The 18,887-nt window shown below is 50.4% G+C and overlaps 5 protein-coding genes across 5 annotated transcripts; 3 read left to right on the top strand and 2 right to left on the bottom strand.

Annotated features, from left to right (window-relative positions):
• Positions 1-403: 403 nt before the first annotated feature.
• On the top strand, positions 404-8,351 carry AUEXF2481DRAFT_89405 (uncharacterized protein). The gene is made up of 4 exons (XM_013487839.1): positions 404-888; positions 939-1,125; positions 1,178-7,794; positions 7,855-8,351. The coding sequence occupies exons 1-4, from the start codon at positions 501-503 to the stop codon at positions 7,917-7,919; spliced, it is 7,257 nt and encodes a 2,418-aa protein (XP_013343293.1). The 5' UTR covers positions 404-500; the 3' UTR covers positions 7,920-8,351.
• A 2,262-nt stretch (positions 8,352-10,613) lies between these two features.
• On the top strand, positions 10,614-11,138 carry AUEXF2481DRAFT_254560 (uncharacterized protein). The gene has a single exon (XM_013487877.1). The coding sequence runs from the start codon at positions 10,704-10,706 to the stop codon at positions 10,989-10,991; it is 288 nt and encodes a 95-aa protein (XP_013343331.1). The 5' UTR covers positions 10,614-10,703; the 3' UTR covers positions 10,992-11,138.
• Positions 11,139-11,922, top strand: AUEXF2481DRAFT_254561 (uncharacterized protein). The gene is made up of 2 exons (XM_013487876.1): positions 11,139-11,486; positions 11,541-11,922. The coding sequence occupies exons 1-2, from the start codon at positions 11,286-11,288 to the stop codon at positions 11,856-11,858; spliced, it is 519 nt and encodes a 172-aa protein (XP_013343330.1). The 5' UTR covers positions 11,139-11,285; the 3' UTR covers positions 11,859-11,922.
• Positions 11,923-14,198: 2,276 nt separating this feature from the next.
• AUEXF2481DRAFT_254551 (uncharacterized protein) lies at positions 14,199-15,716 on the bottom strand. The gene is made up of 4 exons (XM_013487875.1): positions 15,615-15,716; positions 15,070-15,561; positions 14,347-15,018; positions 14,199-14,288 (listed from the first exon to the last, which is right to left on the bottom strand). Exons 2-3 carry the CDS (start codon positions 15,433-15,435, stop codon positions 14,647-14,649), a joined length of 738 nt encoding a protein of 245 aa, XP_013343329.1. The 5' UTR covers positions 15,436-15,561; positions 15,615-15,716; the 3' UTR covers positions 14,199-14,288; positions 14,347-14,646.
• Positions 15,717-16,983: 1,267 nt separating this feature from the next.
• AUEXF2481DRAFT_5616 (glycoside hydrolase family 43 protein) lies at positions 16,984-18,009 on the bottom strand (the record flags this gene model as incomplete). The annotated part of the gene is made up of 1 exon (XM_013487633.1): positions 16,984-18,009. The coding sequence occupies one exon, from the start codon at positions 18,007-18,009 to the stop codon at positions 16,984-16,986; it is 1,026 nt and encodes a 341-aa protein (XP_013343087.1).
• Positions 18,010-18,887: the final 878 nt, after the last annotated feature.

Raw genomic sequence — 18,887 nt, 5'->3', positions numbered from 1 at the left:
GTGAAGATGATCGATGCAAGTGGTTGGAAGAGCAAGCAGTGTCTGAGCTACAGCGGCAGGTGTAGCCGGGATCGGCTAGTACTGCCCTACCGTCGGGAAGATGACGTATTATCCGAGCCACTTTGCTAAAACGCGTCTGCTGGATGAGTGCTCAGTGAAGACGGACTCGCACCAGAGAGCTATTCTTGACAGATCCGTCTTATCAACTACGAGGGCACTGTTTGTCAGGCTTGCTGAGTCGAGTGCTTGTCGCAGAATCAACCAAGCCATTCTCTGAGGTGCAGGGAGCTTATTTCCCACGCGTCGTTCCGCGTTTGCTCTACGTTTGGAGCCCTCGTTGTGCCGGTGTTACAACGCCTCTCCCACGTCGATTTGATCTGCACTATCACAAAGCTTGATTCATACGGTCTTGAACGTCTCTCGACCACAAAGAACCTCATCCACAACAGATCAAGTATCCTCACTCATGACGGCCTGCGAACAGCATTCATAACTTGGTGATGATGGATCCGCCATCCGCCACGCCGACGCATTCTTCCAACAAAAGAGTTTCCCCTTCATTACTTCCCGACAGAGACCACGTCGTCGATGCCGACTCTTCTCACTCTCGCAAGCGACCTCGTTTGAGCCACGAGCTTGACACCCCACCAATTACTGGCGAAGAGTTCGCAACCCCATCTAGTCCACAGAGCAACTCCGCCGAAAGTCCACTCATCTTTGAGGTCCCACAAGAAGAACCGACAGACAAATCAGAAGTTGCCATCATCATGACCGTCGACGAACAAACCGACGTGGGAAATTTCACCACCTTTCCCTTCCGAGCTCCTGATCGCAGAACCTGCGAACTCGCTGCCGCCGGCCTTGCGCAACATTGTCAACGAGACACAGGTGCGTCTGATCATACTTCAAGCTTGAGCGCCGACTGACATCTTGAGTAGCTCCTAGTCTGGGTGCATTTCAACAGCTATCTGACTGGCTCGACAAACACCTGTCCGACACAGAGGCCGACTTCGAGGCGGCCTTACAACCCGATTCCACATCGACTGAGATCTTCGGATTGTACTCCGACCACACTGTATTCTGGAATGATGTATTGCGGTGTTTCCAAGGATTGTCTAGACGCACGTAAGTTATTCTTCTCCTTCTCCGGCCTCATCAGATTTAACCCAGCCATTAGATATCTCAACAATGCACAAGATTTCCGCGGCAGCACAGCATTCGCCTTCTTCGAGAAATTGCTGCAGAGTCTGCTACAGCTTGGCGAAAGGCTACTATACACCGACTTAGCTGTGTTGAAGCAGCGCGAAGCTCGCAGAGACTCGACCAGCTCGTCTGACCACACTGACCCGCCTAAGCATTATCTGCTGTTTCTCTTTTGGGCAGACACCTACATGGACGTTGTAGCCGGTTCAAAGGGTGGTCTCGAGCGCATGGCTTCGAGATTCGCCTTCAATGCCCCGTCTTTGCGCAAAGGATCTCTCCTCAAGTTTCAAGGTCGTGCGATGGATGCCATCATCACCATCTTTGAACAGATTGTGTCCAAACCAGATAGCATCGCTTCTCTTTTCGGTCTTGCTCATCCTTATATGATGATCTGTCTTGCAGTCATGCTTGACGACTCAACTCACGACAACACTTTGTTAAGTGATCTTCCACGCAAGCTGGCGCGACTATTCGAACTTGTCTGGACTCTGACCATCGACATAATGCCCAAGCAGCGCCTTGACGGGTACTCACAGAGTATCATCGAGCAATTGCAACCATTTCTGGAGCAGACTTTGCGCTATCTGTTTGCCAAGAAATGTCTCTCGGCTGCTACTGTCTACAGCATGACTATGGAACATGTCATGGAATATTCGATCTACCGAAGAGACTTACTTGGCCCAGCGGATGTCGATCAGACGGGCTCTGTAGACGACAGTAAGGTTCAGGATGATCTTTGCACAGACCTGAATGAAGAGGATCTCCTACACGTGGCACGTAACGCGTGTGACTTCGAATTTCTGAACGCGCTCATGCACAGCAGCAGTATGGAACTGCGCAATCGAGCTCTGGACCGATTCGGAGACTCAGCACGCAGGCTCTACTCAGACAAGGGGACACTGAGCTCAGATCAGCATGAACAGATCAAGCAGTTCATCAGAAAATTCATCCAGGCAAAGGACGTCCTAGGCTTTCTCTACGGATCCCAATCGCACGCCACCCTCATTGGTAGAACTGGCCCTATCCTTATGATCATGATTCAATCACAAAGGCTCACCAAGAGTGATGCCGACATCCTCTGGACTACGTCCATCAACACACAGCAACCGGACGAATCCCAGACTGCCATGCGTGTACTTCAAGGTCTCGTCCAACATATGCCTCTGTCTGTCAAGGAGTACTTCTGCAACAAATTCAGAGACCTCGACCTCTCTCGACTCACGGGAAGCACGGAAAGACTCCTCAGAACGTTCTTGACGAATCCTCTGAGAGATTCTGTCGGCCGTAATCTCAACTCGACACACATATGCATCTCCTTGTTGGATAAGATCGAAGATTCAGCGCTCTCCGTCAACAGGCAAAACTATCTCTTGGCTCAATTGGGAGACATGCTCCTCAGCATCCACTCTTCGGACGACGTCCAAGAGAACATCCGCCTCGTCGAGATCTGCGTGCAGCCCATCGTAGCATGCTCTACCAAGGCCACTGGCTATGTGCAAGCACTTTCCTGTCTTTTAAGACAGACTGGCTTCCCTCTTGAACCGTGTGAGATTCTCTCGCGGTTGTCATTCCGACTATGCGTAGAAGAACTCAAACACTTCCTGGGCCGAGCAAGAGAAGAAGCCACTCCACTTTCTGTCAATGCGTTACGCTGCCGCTTGGAACTCGCCTTTCGCATGCTGTCCATATCGAGCCCATCCGACGAAATTGTCGCTCTGGAGAAGGAAGTCTGGGACAACGTGCTCGGAAGTGGTGCATCGAGTTCAACCGTACGAGATGTCGGATGGAGATTCTTTGTCAATCTCTTTCGCAAGAACGACTCCCAACTCGAGGCATTTTATCAAAGATGTATCACTCAGTATCTACCCAAGCTCTCACCTGACTTTGCGAGTTACGAGATGATGCCGCTTTTCGAGCTCCAGGCCAAGAGACAGGAGTCGGATCCCACTGTATTGTTGCCACTAGGAGAGGTGCTGACCAGACTCGCGCTATCTGTATCGCAAGCAGATGTCGCAAATCGGTTCGGCGATATCCTGATGAATTCTTTATTCAAGGACAAGGCTTTGGAACACCCAGATCTAGCCGTCAGTGAACAGGTCATGGTAGTCAAGAAATGTGTCCTGAGAGTCAACCTTGGAGAGCCTTGGGGACTGCGGGCTTGCCATATGCTACTCGTCTTGCTGGGTCTCTCGAGAAAATTCCACATAACCCTCGAATCAGCCAAAGGGACGCCTTCTAGCGGAGCTTCGGACAAAGGCGCGGAGCTTTCTCAAGACGACATACAGATTCCAATTCGCGTCCTCAAGGGCAATGCGCAGCCACAAAGCAAAGTCGTCACCCTCAACAAGTCGGCCAGTTGTTCAGACTTGGATGCTGCCATTGTCTCAGAGACTGGATTTACGAAATACACTGTTGTTTCCCAAGGGAAGAAGATTGATTTCGCTGAATTACCAGAGAAGCCAATCGCTCAGCTGGGCCTCCCTGAGGGTAACGTCCTCGTTGTCCAAAAGTACAACACACTGGAAAACATCCAAGAAGATCTCAACCAGAGTGTGGAGAAGCCAGCCGTCGAAACGGAGATGCTGGCTCACCTGGATACCCTCTATGATGTGCTCGGCGGCTCTAGTCCGGCCGCACACTCAATGCTACAGATCCTGAGTGGCCTCGGCTTCCCTGGTCCCATCAGAGCCATGATCGCTTCCCCTAAGACGCCCTTTGAAAAGATCTTTCCTCCAGAACCATCACTGAGATTGCGTGCGTCAGTGGAGGTCATTGGCACTCAGTTGAGAGAACAGGTTGCGCTAGGCGTTGCTGACGAGACATTTCTGCTTAGAGGGGTTCACTTACTCATAGACCTCTTGCATCGCATTGATATCATTCGAAACGCTCCGGACGCTGTACGTACAGCGGATATCCTCTTCACATTGCTCAGAGAACGAACCCCTAGCGAGATCGCCGAGAAGTACTTTAAGGACGCTGTCAAGTTCACGCAGCGTATTTACTCGATGATTGAACAGTCCCAGCGCGACATCGCGCTGACTGGTCGCGATGGGTTCTCACAACTCGCGATCTGCGCACTATATAAATGTTTGTTGGAGAGCACGCTCTTACATCATTCCGTGTGCTCGGCATTCTTCGAAGCGCAAAACAGCGCCACTGTTCACTTGGATTTACTACTCACGAAGAGTAGCCGTGTTCGAGCTGCCATTCCCAGTATCATCATCAACACTGTCCAGGACGACAGAGCTTCACCACAGTTCAAGAAATTTCTTGCCAGAATGTTCATCGACCGTCTCATTCCAGCTGTCTTGATGCAACCGGAATCGTGCGACAATGGGTTCTTGGTCGGTCTTACAGTGATACGCGCCGATCAAAGTCTCCCTGAAGATGAAGCATTGTTGCGATCTATGATTGACGTTTTCTCAAAAGAGCTCCTTGAGCTGAAACACTTGGAGTGGTTCGGTGATTGCTATGCTGACACGAGGCTGCAAGGCTTGGTTTTGCTGCTCCGATTCTGCGTAAGCGCCCTCAAATCGCAAAGCAAGCCACTTGATCTTGGCAATCTTGCTTCACGGATATTCAAATCACTGCTCTTTCCCATTCTCAAACTCGACCAAGTAGTACAGCCTGTCATCACCTCGAGCATTCGTAGAGAAATATACGATCTGCTCCTGTCAATGTGCGATAATGGCCAAGCCGTAGAAGATCTTGCGAAAAGCTGCGAGACTTTAGCTGGCTACAGCACTGTCGATGAGGACTTCGTCTACCCTGGCCCCGAAAAATACATTCGTCAAGAAGGTAACTATGCCGGTCTGGCTAACCTTGGTCAGACGTGCTACTTCAACGCTCTGATGCAGCAGCTCTACATGAATGTTCAATTCCGTAAGTTCATCCTTGACACGCCAGTGGTCGAGTACAAGAAACAGATGGTGCTTGCAGAAATGAAGCTGGCATTTGCCTCGATGCAGGATAGTTATGATATTTTCTATCAACCCGACGCTCTGACGGAAGCCCTGGGCATCGATTCCTCGTTGCAAGACGACGCGCAGATCTTCTTCATGGGAATGATTGACAAACTCGAGGAAAGTATGCCCGATGAAGAGGCAAAGGCTACGTTGAAGCGTTTTTTCCATGGCGTCAACAAATCACAGACTGCGGGAAGCTGCGGACACGTTTCTGAGAGTACAGACGAGTACGTCAACCTGACTCTGGTGGTGAAAGGCAAAGAAAGTCTTGACGATAGTCTGGCAGAGTACACCAGTGGATCTGCTCTCGAAGGGAGCGACAAGTTCAGGTGCACCACCTGTGATTCAGGCGAAGGCCTCTCCGTCGATGCTGTCAGAAGAACTGGCTTAGAGCACATTCCCGACAATCTAGTATTAGGCTTGAGGAGGTTTCGCTATGAGACCTACGATGGAGGTCAAAAGGTCAACGACAGGTTTGGATTCCCTGAACGCATTGACATGAGCAAATACAAGCTTCATCGCCTCGCTGGTCACGAAGGCTCCCGCGAATCCGACGAGTTTCGACTGGTCGGTGTGGTAGTGCATCAGGGAATCTTGAACTTTGGTCATTATTGGTCATACGCCGCAGAACGTGGGTGCGCCGGCTCTGGACCCTTGCGCTGGTACAGATTTGAGGACAAACTCGTCAGACCGTCGAGCATCGAGGAAGTCGTGAATGAGACACGTGGTGGGTACGAGACTACAAGGACAGGCATCTTGGGCGGCATGAGCCAATCACTTCGGTCAGACAATGCGTTTGTTCTCTTCTACCAGCGTTCCTCGGCCATCACCCAATCGGCAAAATGTCTTGGTACCTTATCTCCCCATGCAGTGCAAGCCAAAGTCAGCTTGCCAGAAGAAATCGACACGAAGATTGTCAAGAACAACGAGCTGAAGATGTTGATTCAAAACATCTCTTCTCCGAGCCATCTCGAGTTCATTCATACTTTGGCTGGCAGACTCAAGACCCTTCAAAACATCGACGCTGTCCTCAACTTCAGGATTATGTCTATGCTCATGAAATACCTCACCCGTATCATTGCGAACTTCGCAAACGACTACGCTCCAGATTCCGTTGATCTTCACGTGGCTTTACTCAAGAAGACCGCATGTGAAGAGAGAAGCATCACGACATGGACTCTACAAACTTTAATCCCTCCGAGAGAGGGGAATAATATCTCCACAAGCCTTGTCTTGCATCGAAGACACAAGACTCGTGGTGCCATCGGTCAACTGTTGTTGGCTTGCTTGAGATATCTGCATGATTCTCATCCCCAGTACTATGGTCTGGAGAAAGGTCAGAATGGCAAAGTCATGGAAAACACCATTCTTGGCGTGATCGATGTTCGGAATCTTCTGTTCGATCGAAGTTATGCGACGTGGCGCGAGTACTTTGAGCTTGTGCGCGGAGTCGCCGAGCTGGGTCTCGAGGAAACCAATGTCTTGCTCGAACAGGGTGTTCTCGAGTGGTGTTTCGAGGTTCTCCTCCTCAATGGGGACACGGTTCTTCAGATGAAACACGCCGACGTTGTGCGATACAGCAACGACGGCCGTTGGTCGGTGAATTACCCTGCAATTGTCAATTGTATCCACGGCCTGCTATTTCGTTTCGTTGACCTTTGCGGATCAGCTGCCCCAAGCGATAGAGCTCGAGTGAATGATTCGCAGACGTTGTTGTTATTGACAGACTATGAGCAAAGCTTCCTGTCTAGACGCAGCGAAACAGGCTGCAACTTTCTTGTAGAGATATGTATGCAAGGACTGTCGCGCCCACGCGAATACAGTTGGCAGAGATGGCCGCCAACCAAGCTCACCGTGCTTCTCGCCAACGCTGAGAGAGTGCCGCCTCAAATCTATGACGACTCAGTCAAGGCTATGATCATCAATCTCTGCACTACTACCGCCTCTGATACGGTTGCAGAGTCGGTCTGCCTGTCCTTGCTCGACCGAAAGATGAAATCGGCTACCGAAGAGGACATATTCTTAGAGATGGGCAGAATCCTCACCCACCTGAAACCACCGGCAGCACCTGATTTGCGATGGATCTTGGCCCAGGTCTATAAGTTCCAACCATTAATGGTCATGCATCACCTTGCCGAGCTCACTTTCAAATTGCTAGTCTGCGATCTCCCAGGCGTCGAAGAGAACACCAGAGTTTGGTTGAAGAGCTGCGTTCTTCAGACTGGACTGACCAAGCCGTACGCACTGAACGATGTTTCGATGCTTCACCGCAAGGTTATGGCAATCAAGGATTTGTACAACATGTTGGCCCATGATTTAAACGCTGCCTTGAACAGGAACCAATTATGTATTGCATATAAGCACTCCATCGATGCATACAAGGACTGTAACTCGTACTTGCGTCAGATCTCGACGACGCTCGAGACAGAGCTGGAAGAGTGGCTGAAGAGTGACCCACCCGAGACCGAAGACGCAGCAGAGCTTGAGACGGCCGTTCAGACCCTGTGTGACAACATTGGCGACATCGACCGTCTCATAGACACTCATACAGACTTTGTCATCAATCTGCGCGATTGGCAGGGAGATGATTCGGACCCATACTCAAGTATGATTCAGGTTGACGATGGTGAGTCCTGACCTTTCTGACCGCAATATTCCTGAGAATAGAAGCTAACCAGAGATACAGAATCAGACAACGAGTTGGTGACCGACGAGTCGCTGAGTGAGGTGGCAGAGTTCGAAGATAGCTAGGTGCCACCAATGAATGTGCTATTCAAGCCTGATGGGCAGACACTTGTAGTATCAAGTAACGAAGAGCAAGAACAAAAACGAATGTACGATACACGACCAACGGTTAGGGAAAAAAGGAAAAGGCAAGATGAAAGCGCGGCGTTATACGGAGAGTTGTTTCAAGGCACTAGCGAAAGCGAGGATTTGCTGCATAGCGGGATCAAGGAAAATCAATACTGGGGTATCATGGGCGGCGTTTTTCTGGGTTTTTTTCTGCGCTCGCCTTTTTAATGACGATACTAGGCGGCGACTATGACTATTATGGGGAAAAAAAGGAGTTCTGGGATACCAAGATGGCGCAATCGCTATACAAGAGGTTGCTTTACTTCAACTAGACGGACATTGTCTTATGCTCGAGGCGCGAGATTAATGCTCATCTTTTGTTCTGTCACGTTGTTGTTTCTCCACCCTCTTCTGTATTAGAACGTTGAGCAGGTGAGTTTTTCTGAGAGACTCGAACGTGCCTTGTCACGGTGCAGCGACAAATCAAATGAAGGGAAGTCACCTCGAAGATATCAGATCATTGGAAGATAGAGATTTTGAAGACGACTCGATGTGTTGTAGACTCAAGATGACCGAATTCCTCTAGCAACAAGAATGTCTGGAAGTGTTGATCTTCGTGAAGTTACTGTGCTGCTGAGATGTCTAGGTGCTGGTGTGCTAGATTTGGCTAGCTCCAGCTTAGCCTGAACAAGTGGGAAAACTGCTGGCTGGGCGGTAGAAACAGGACGGGAAAGCCTGTGGATCAAGGAGGCCTGGATACAGATGCACTGACGTGGACTCGTTGGAAGCTGGCATTGGTGGCTGTGCCGACAAGAAGAGAAGAGGATGCTGCGATGATGCAACACGGCAACCCCAGAAAACTTCCTGATAAAGATCCCGATTATAAAAAAAGTCAGCCACTCATTTGATCTACACCACTGAATACTGAACAAGGTTTAGACGGATCTTCTACCGACATGAACCACACGGCCCAAGCCTAACAGGAAAGTTGTGATTCTAGTCTGCGATGCTCACTGAACGTTTGCCATGCCCTTCGCGTTAGTCATGGCGGTTGGAGCCTCATGGACTTGCAAGAAATTCCTACGAACAATTTGGGTAAACCAGGGCCGATTTCCACAGAGAAAATTGCAGAATGTTTGCAAAGGCTCAACCTATCATATGCTAGAACTCAGGACCAAGTGTGCTACAGCTTGTGGAAATATTTCAATCGAAGGCTCGAGCGAAGAGACAATAGGCTTGGTTACCTCTCCTGTGGTTGTGGTGTGTGCATAAGACTTATGAGGCGGTGCTTCACCATGCAACTCCGGGCACTATGCGGGTGAAGGGTAGGGGCGGTGCGGGGAGGCCTGTTCAACTTCTTGCTGTATCGAACCAGAATCGCCGTGAGTCGACGTACTGCCTGAGACGAATACTTAACATGTGTAGAGGACCGACTATATAATGAGGAAAATCCTCGCAAAGTAGCAAGCAGCTTTCCACATCTTTACATACTCTATCATTAGCTACCTTACCATCGAGCCATCCCTCAAATATGTCATTGTTCACCTATTGCAGCGACGAAACATATTCCCCAAAACGTCAGACAGGCTCCCAGAGAACTTTCTCAGCATCCCAAGTCTGACTCTGCCTCAGCCCTTATGGACCCCGCATTGATCCTCGGTATGATTCAGGCCGTGTTTGGCATACTTGTAGTCTGCATCGCCATTATTCAGCTATTTCATCAGCCAAGACGTTAAGCTCATGTGAGTGTTCTCTGCTACTCGAGCTGGAGACTTTCTCTTACGCTGCGACAGGACGTCGAACTACACGATTGGACACTTGCTCACAACCGTGGATGATATGAGCTTTTGCATCAACACATGAGAGCTGGATAAATCCTCCTGATCACTCTGGGGATACAACGGGGATAAAAAGAAGACGATGACATGCAAGATGACTGGCTTGGTAGTATGGAGGATCAGAAGTATGAGGTATTCACTCGGGTAGTGCTTTTGGTTGAATTGATTTTTCCGAGGACCGACTCGACAATCATGATCTATAACGCGACAGAATTCTATATCTGTACAACCAACGAATTAGCAAAGTTATCGAAACAACTGAGCAATGTTACAGAGCGGCACCATACCGAGATGTGTTGCGCACATAAACATCTGTCCAGCAGCCAACAACTACGCATCAGCCTCAAGAAATGAAAGCCGACAGAGGGACCGAGACTTTAAAGGCCCTCTGGAGTGATCGTAAGTTGTGGGGGCATGCGACCGGAACGAACCGATCAACTTTATCCTCTACACGCGGTGAGTTGAGACTACTGATAGCCACTGATCTCTAAGTGAGTATCACAAGGCTTATTAGAGCGTGCGTTGCCTCCACCGTGGGACGGTGGCCGAGGGAATTGCATGCACACAATCCGGATGATCGGAGGCGTGCTACAACACCAGGACTCATGTAGGCTGCGGCTTGATGTAACTCCTGATTTACTTCCTCGCCGAATGCTGGGAATTTGGCGGCTCCAGGGAGAAGAAGTACCCCCGCTCTCGAGCGTCTGTCCAATCGACCACTGAGAAGTCGCAATCGGAATCGCATGTCTTGATATATTCAAGTCGAGCGTCTCGGCTCCTAGGAGAGCTCAGCTTTGAAGCCGTGATACATCGAGATGGCAAATAGTGGCATGCATGTACCTGTCGTGTCAGCGAGCGAAGAGGCCGTTGATGCAGGAAGCCACGGTCCGATGCGGTGGTCGGCATGCGAGCTGTCTGTTGCAGATGCAAGAGCCGAGCCGGAGAACTCGTCGCTGACGCCTCTTATATGGAAAACGGCGCATACCCGCCGATCAATGCTCCTGGTCCTTCTCCTTATCCAGACGTCTTGAGAAGAAGTCAAGTCACGTCCTCTCAAGAAGAGCGAGGAGTCGTCAAAAGAAGTCGTCGTCAGAGGCTGAGGGACCGTGCTCCCGAGCTCTTCCCCAGCCAACCCCACCCCGACAACAACCTCGTCTTCTTCTGCACCAACAACAACTCGTCACCAATTTGAGAGCATCACTTCCAGTATCCACTTACGCCCATTGATCTGACTATATGAGACATCCCATTCGAGACATACGACATGGCCGCCGCGAACTTACCTCCCCCAGATTAGGACCTGCAGGGTGGACTATTGCCTTACGCTCGACACGTCTTGGCGAAACTGAGACAAGAGGTCGTTGATCTTGGATCAAAGAGGGATACTACAAGCGCTTTGATCGACCTGCAGATCCCGTACATCAGGGCCATACTCAAGCATGACATTAACGTTTCCCCCGACCATCCCAAGACGTTTGATCGGTCTATGGAGGAATTCTACAGAGAAGTGAACAACTGGAATGGGTCACCTCCGGAAGCTCGAGCTGCATATACAAACAATACCTTGTCTCCGAGACTGCGAGACGAGCAGGGGCAGCCTATCACGATGTTGTGCTACAGCATTGTATCGGACTGCACGGATTTGTGTATAGATGCGGCGCGTACGCCCGGGGTGGGACAAGTAGAAGTGAGTGTTGTCAACTTTATGCATAAGATGACATATTACTGACACATGATATAGCCTAATCTTCCGGAATTTCTCCATAATGACGTCTGGAGCAACAACTTTCACAGACGGAATCCAATATGCGGTGCGAGAATGCAACTTATCATCTGGGACAAACGCACAAACCAGATACTTTTAGCAGGTCAAGATTGGTTTGAAGAGGACTTCAAGTTTCCTCCTTGGATCAGAGACCCCTACGATGGTGAACCTCGAAGGATTCAAGCCACATGGCGACCAGTCTGGTGGTGCAAGACTTGTCCGTTGCAACTCCGTCCGGCAAGCAAAATCTCTCAGGCGCCCATCACGACCCATCTTCACAACGCTCATCGCTGAAGGCCAATCAGCAAGTACATCGGCCTGCTCTCAGATAAGAAGTCTCACGGAGAACACACCTCAGTCGCTAGTCCAATAAGGATGTTTTGGTGCTCAATTTCGGTATCGCGGCATTGTGCTTATGCCATTATGCAGGTACAGCATTGACTGCAAACTTAATCGCATTCTTTATCTTCCTTACCACGTGCTCACCCTGCAAGGTGACGCCATCACAGATCAAAGCATGAGACTTGGTACAGACCGAGGTTTCGAAATATTCTGGCACACACATTGTCATGGAAAAGAAGCTCCCACAGATTATCGCTGTCCTTTTTATTACTGCTAATTGTCTATCGTACATTTCCCAGTATGCACCCCGTATCATGCATATCTGCCACGCGTCTCTCGTAAAGTCTTTCATACATGCATCCTCTATACGTATCCCGTCTCTCTTTATCTCGTGCTGGTTTTTTCTGTGTGGGGTGTTCGTGGTTTGGTAGTCGTGGGCGGTCGTGGCGAGTGGTGGCTTGTTGTGGCATGCGGTCGTAACTGAGTCATGTAGTGTGTGATGGAAGTGTTGGAGAGTTGTTTAGTAGTATAACCTTTGAGTGGTGCTTGGGTAAACCGATGGTGGCCCCTACTTCCCTCTGTAGTTGTCCATGATCAGTATATCGTAGCTTCATCCACTCGACACCAACACATACCTAGAAGGTGCGGCCGCGTACAAGAAGACGCTGGGGGAAGTTATAGAGGGGTAGGAGAGGCATGCTGGCTCCCCCATCTGGTCCCTTCCTCAGACGAGCAGCGATCCAAGCATGCATCATGCGACAATGCCGAGGAAAGACATTGTAGACGAAGCCGGCCGTGGTGACGGCAAATGCCAGAGTGGCCACGATGAAGTTGGGCAAGTCGAAAGACATGTTAAGTTTGTAGGTTGAAGAGGGGGAAAGCCGTACTCGGAAACGTAGGAGTATGTTGGAAAAAGATTGGAAGGAGCTAATGAGCGTGATGAAGCGTGCTGAGAGTTGGCTTTCGTTGCTCAGTATGGTTGTGAGTAAAGATTGGAGAAGAAGGGGAATACAGAAGGCCAGAGGCTTCTTTTAACTGCTGAGCACTGGTTGAGTAACATGTGAAATTAGCTGGGAGCCCCTCGGGCCACTTGAAGTAGTGTCAGCTTTACCCAAATCTGGACGATCGCCCCTGGTTCTCGTGCCGCCCCCAGACATAACCTCTTGATTCTGATTGTTCTAGTGCCACGGTACAGCTGTCTGCTTGGTGGACCGATGCTACAGAGACATGACAAGAGCCATAGCAGAGACCTTGCCTGTCAATCTCGCGCGGTCGACCGGGAAATCCACTACGTATATTATTCAAGAAAGACTGCATCGTACAAGGCGCAGTCATAATCATACATCGAGTACCAGGTCGCAGATACTCTGATGTTGGGGTGTTATTGAAGTGCCCGAGTGCAGGTCTCGACGCTCACCCAGGTCCAGTTGCAGAGATACTCAAGGCAACGATTTACCGTCTGTTTTGGTACCTAGCTGTGTTTCTCTTAGATATCTGGAGCCGAGCTGCAGGCGTTCTGCGCGCGAGGAAGCGCAGGGCGCAAACCTACTTTTCGTCGTCACCCCAAAAATTACCCGCGTATTCGCCTATCTAAAAGAAAACCCCCGGAGTGAGCTGGCGAAACGTTTAATCGAAGAGCCGCGATAGACCTCGCGTTGATCATGGTTCGGGAAGGGGTCGTAACGATCCGCCTGCAACGACTCCTTGTGACAAGAAACGGCACCGAAAGACTAGTACCCACCACAGCTCCCGGACAGAACTTCGTTTCCTCTTGCATCTTCATACCCTCCAGCTGAAGAAGATTGCGCCGTGGCTGCCGCCCAACCATGTGCCTTGAGGCGTTGTGGATCGTCTGTGCATGACCTTGCAGCGCGTACGGAGAGCGGCTCGACCTGTTTTGCATGCACTAAATTGGGACTTCCATCCTTTATCAGTGTCCTGGATTGGACCTGGGGTCGGATGTGTCCTGCTGTGCCGCGTCTGCTCTCAAGAGTCGAAGCACGATCTAGCTGTAGGCTTTGGTTACATTTCCCTATGGTTCGTCATCAACAACAGGAGCGTACATCGCTCGCCGGGCTCTGAACACGACAGATTTGGATCACGTGCTTCTGACGACATGATGCAGCCATTGGCGGAGTTCAGCTCGGATCTGTCGATCGGAATTGCCGCATCCTAGTTTCGGGAATTTGGTACGCCATCGTCTAAGAAGCATCCGAAGATTTCAAGACTTTGATGAGCAATACGAGGTACTTTAGACGTTTGAAAAAATCATGGCCGACAAGTTTGCTCATGATCCCATTGAAACTCGTTGACCGTGGGTTTGTTGTGTGACCTTGACTGCGGCGCTTGACGAATGACCGCGATTGGACAGATTTCGTCGCGCTATCCCTAAGTCAGCGGTCACACTCAGAATTGCACCCCATCATCCAGAGCTGCTTACTTTTCTTCAGGTTTCCGTTGTTGGTGTCGTCTGTGTTCATGTCATCTTTCTTCTACACTGGAGTCGAATCTTGTGAAGCTTAACCACGGTTCTAGTTTGAAGTGTTCACACAACCATGCTACTCCAGGACAAACCAGGGATTGCTTCAGTGAGTATGGATGCCTGAAATGTACCATTCAGCAGCTCTTGCGGAGAAGAGCAACAGTCATAACCATCTGACTGTCAGCTCTCATAACTTGCTAACTTTCTGGCTCTGTCGCTGGGAAAGATACTCATTGAAACATCTCGCGACCCGCCGCTTCAAGCCATACCGCCATTGACCTTCACGATCTGGCCAGACACCCACCTGTTCTGCGTCAAGAATACGATCGCATCCGCAACTTCTTTAGGATCGCCAATACGATTGTGAGGACTGAAGCTTGCGATCTTGTCAAGCACAGCTTGAGGTCTGCCACTGTTGAGGAACATGTCTGTGGCAGTCGGTCCCGGAGCAACCGCATTGACGAAGACGCCCTTCGGACCAAGAGTCTTGGCTAGCACGCGCACCATCTGCTCAAGAGCTCCCTTGGTCATGTCGTACAAGATGTACTCCGGTGTCACAGTGCTGGCGTGGCACTGAGTCGTCGACAAGAGCACGATGTGTGACCCTGGAGGCATGTGTGGAGCTGCTTTCTGTGAATATGTAAGTGACGAAGAACAGTCTACAGGTCAATAATGTCCCACCTGGGCAAGGAAGTAAGGACCCTTGACGTTGATGGCGAAGAGAGAATCGAAGCCAGCCTCGGTAGTCTCGGAGATATCCTGCAAGCCCAGCTTGCCAGCGCTGCAGATCAAAGCATCGATTCGACCATATTTTGATACGACAGTATCAACCAAGGTATTGGTGTCTGATACAATACTAGCGTCAGCCTTCATGGCGACCGAGTTGGTCGCGCCAAGCTCTTCGACGAGGCCGGTGGCAGTAGCAGTGTTAGAGGAGTAGTTGATGACCACGAAGTAGTCCTTCGCAACTAGAGCCCGAGCAGTGGCAGCGCCGATGCCTTGGGAGCCGCCTGTAATCAGGGCGATTTTCTTGTCGGTGAGAGCCATTGGATAGCAAGTAAACCTGCGACGGACGAGTCAAGGATAGATTGGAGGTGAGTGAGGTCGGATTATTCTCGAAGAAGGGACCTGGACCCTGGTGGCAGTGAACCCACAGCAACGTGGTTTTCACACCTTTTTATACCTGAGCATGGCTATATCGCGCCTGCAGTTTCAGTCATATGTACCTCCTAAGGCTCGGAGTTACCCTCGCGTTTGCGAAGTAACCTCCGTGATTGAGGCCCACTGTGAGTCAATGGAGTGTGGCCCCACGTGCTAAGTCCGATGTGATTCACTGGCAGATTTGATCACATTCCATCACCACTAGGGGCCTGCTCGAAAATGTCCATGGTTGAGGGTCAAGGAAGGAGCTGTTCGCAGGCAGGTCGTCGGTGAAGTCACGGTTGAGCCTTGGCAAAACACGCGATGACGCGTGCGAGTTGCAACAAAGGCTTCTTGGTGTGTCGTGCACGCTTCAGACCCAGGTATTAGACATTATGATTATGGCTAGGTACATATCTACATGACAACAAAGAAACAGATCGCGGTCAATACGAAGGCATACGCCGACAGTGTGGTTTCGAGCGGCCAAGAACTATCCGAAGACGCGCGACTCATGTATGGTGATGGTGTAGGCGTGGATAAAGCTGGGGTGGTTGTTGCATTGTCAGTCACGTTTGTCGGAATGGATAAGTTGAACTTCTGGCAGACGTCATTGAACAGCAGCTCGAAAGCTAGGTACTTGTGTCAGCAAAGGCAGCACTGTGGGCCAGGCTAGACGCGTCGCGTACTCAGCAAATCTGCAGTGCCATTGGCACAGGTGGAATCATGTTGGACGCATGGCACGATGCTGTCGAGAATCGTCGTGTATCGTATACAATGGCAGTACTGATCTTCCGATGTACAGTTGCTCGCTTTGATGGCTTGTGTGTCGCACGCTCTTACGCAATTCGGAATGGATGAGTTCTGAGCACCAGTTTGCGAAAGGGCCAACCCTGACCAAAATGCTAGGAGTACAATAACAAGTCTCATCGACGACAACATGACAACTCTGTCAGGCAACAAGGATATAGCGAATGGATGCAAAAGTGCGAGAAAGTCTTTGAAACCAATGCCGATTCTTCATGCTATATGTGTTTCGGACATCGATCAGGAAATCCGGATATCTGCAGCTCGCTGCTCGATTTGGAAATGGAGAGACGGGTATGGCACCTGTGATTGGCCCTTCCAGGCCGTCTTCCAGCTTTTGTTGATTCTCACCCTGGTCGGAAGCTGATAGTGTCAGCACCTCAGCTGCATCTGGTGCCGACCTTGGTAAGAGGTTAGCTCTTGCCATATGCAAAGAGGAATGATGCACGCGTCAACTTCCCCACAGGTTCTCCAGATGTCAACGAAGCTTTCCAAATGGGATGACGTTAAATCAAGATCGTTGCTATCTACACAATTATGGCCGGTACATAAACGTTAGAGGTGACATCCCACCCAATCCTGACGCCTCGCTCGGAAAGAGAGATGTGAAGAATAAGTCGAGAACACGTGCATCTGGCTCTAACAACATCAGGCCCATACGACCTGGCGAGTGGTATCGACGTTGATGATCTGCGTGTATGCACCTCTCCACCCCATGTTTGCGGGACCGACATTACCGGCGTGGAACATCATATGCTTGCCATCGGCAGCGATAGCTTGGCCACCAGGAGCGAAGAGGCCATCAGTGCCAGTGACCATCATAGGGCCCCTCTTGACATAAGGTCCGTTGATGCTGTCAGCGAAAGCGTAGGTGACGTCGTAATTGGACGTTGCAAAGCAGTTGCTGCTGAAAAACAAGACGTATTTGCCATTCGCAGTGCGCATAAGTGAAGGTGCCTCGACCAGGGGCCCATCAAGTTCGCTGCGGTCCAGTAGCTTGACAGGGGTGCCAACCGGGGTGAACCCGTCGTCTGCTACCTTCTGGAGCATGATGGGTGTGTCAACGATGGGAGCATTTCCGTTATTGCAAACACCACCGTGTCCCACGGAATTGCCGTCAATCTTATACAGGACGTACTGTGTCCCGTCGATGTCCATGAAGTTGTCAGAATCAATCGCACCGCCTTCAGAAAGCGGACAAGCAAGAGGTGTCGCTTGCGGAGTGTACGGGCCTTGAGGCTGAGACGCCACAGCAGCACCCAAGCAATGCTTGCCTGGCTTGCCCTTCACAGCAGCTGAGTAGGTCATAACATACTGGCCTTGCTTGTTTTTGCTGACACTCGGTGCCCAGACAGCCGCGCCTTGGTTTCCAGCCTTAGGGTCTACCCAAGCACCGACTGTCGGCAAAGCATCTCCTCCAGTCACGGTCCAAGTGGTGAAGTCTGGTGAACGAGCAATCTGTACGTTGATAAGATTGCCGCCCACGGCAGCAATGGTCTTGTGGTTGTTACTCGCGAAAGCCCACCATTGGGTACCATCTTGCAGGAGATCAGGATCTGCAAAATCGACTGAGATGACTTGTGTTGGATCTGTGCTGCCAGTTGTCTTAATTGGAGCCGCACAAGCGAACGGCAGAAGTCCGAGTAATACTGGAGTAATGGTTGATGAGAGCATTGTGTTCTGAGCTAGATCTCGACTCGTCCGTATTTGGTCGACGTAATGGGAGGCAGGTGATGTCTACGGAGTCTGATATGGGTACAGATGTAAATTGAGAGTGATACGTATACTACCACGAGGAATCTCGCATCTTATATCAGATTCCTCGGCCGTGGTCAATGACTCCATGCGTGCAGCAGACTGCGAACCCACCTTGTGTCTATTCCGAGAAAGAGACAGATCTGCCCAGCGCAAACCTTACCACCAAGACAAACGTGCTCATTCGCGAATGCTTAGTGGATAATCAGCAGGACAGAGTGTAGTTGTCGGTCTTGTCCGCATACCACTTTTCCTAATATGTAGAAAGGCCATCATCAGGGCTCGGGCCAGGACGTTTTCTGCAAAGTCGTTCTCTCTGGGTTTGACCTTGTGGCAGTTTGAACCGAAAATAGAGCCTTTGAAAGAACATGTCTCCAGGGTATGGCGTAGGCACGTGGTGTGTGAGAGAATCGAGGCTCTGGAGGAGAAAGTCAAACTCGCCGAAGTATTCGAGTACACGACCGGCATAACGTTGTCCCGGCCCGCAAGAGCTCTATTTGTGGCAACGGGGAGCAGCGAAGAGCATGTGTCGCGTTGGCTCGACTCCTGCCAGCAAGAAATTGTAGGCTTCGGGATACAATGTCGCGATGGTCATAGTGATCAGATCAGCATGGCCCAATTAAAATCCACAACTGGTGCGCCTGCATGAAGTTATTGGATTTCTGCCGGTCCAGAGGAAGAGATAGACGAAAGCGTAATGTTGAGCCTGCAAAAACGTTAATACTTCAAGGACAAATGTGTCAAAAGTCATAGTAAGCCGAGACCACCAAACTCACTTACGCAATGTCTGGCCTGAC

The sequence above is a fragment of the Aureobasidium subglaciale genome (assembly GCF_000721755.1).
Source record: "Aureobasidium subglaciale EXF-2481 unplaced genomic scaffold scaffold_12, whole genome shotgun sequence".
Lineage (NCBI taxonomy): Eukaryota > Fungi > Ascomycota > Dothideomycetes > Dothideales > Saccotheciaceae > Aureobasidium > Aureobasidium subglaciale.
This window is presented reverse-complemented; position numbering and strand designations above follow the sequence as displayed.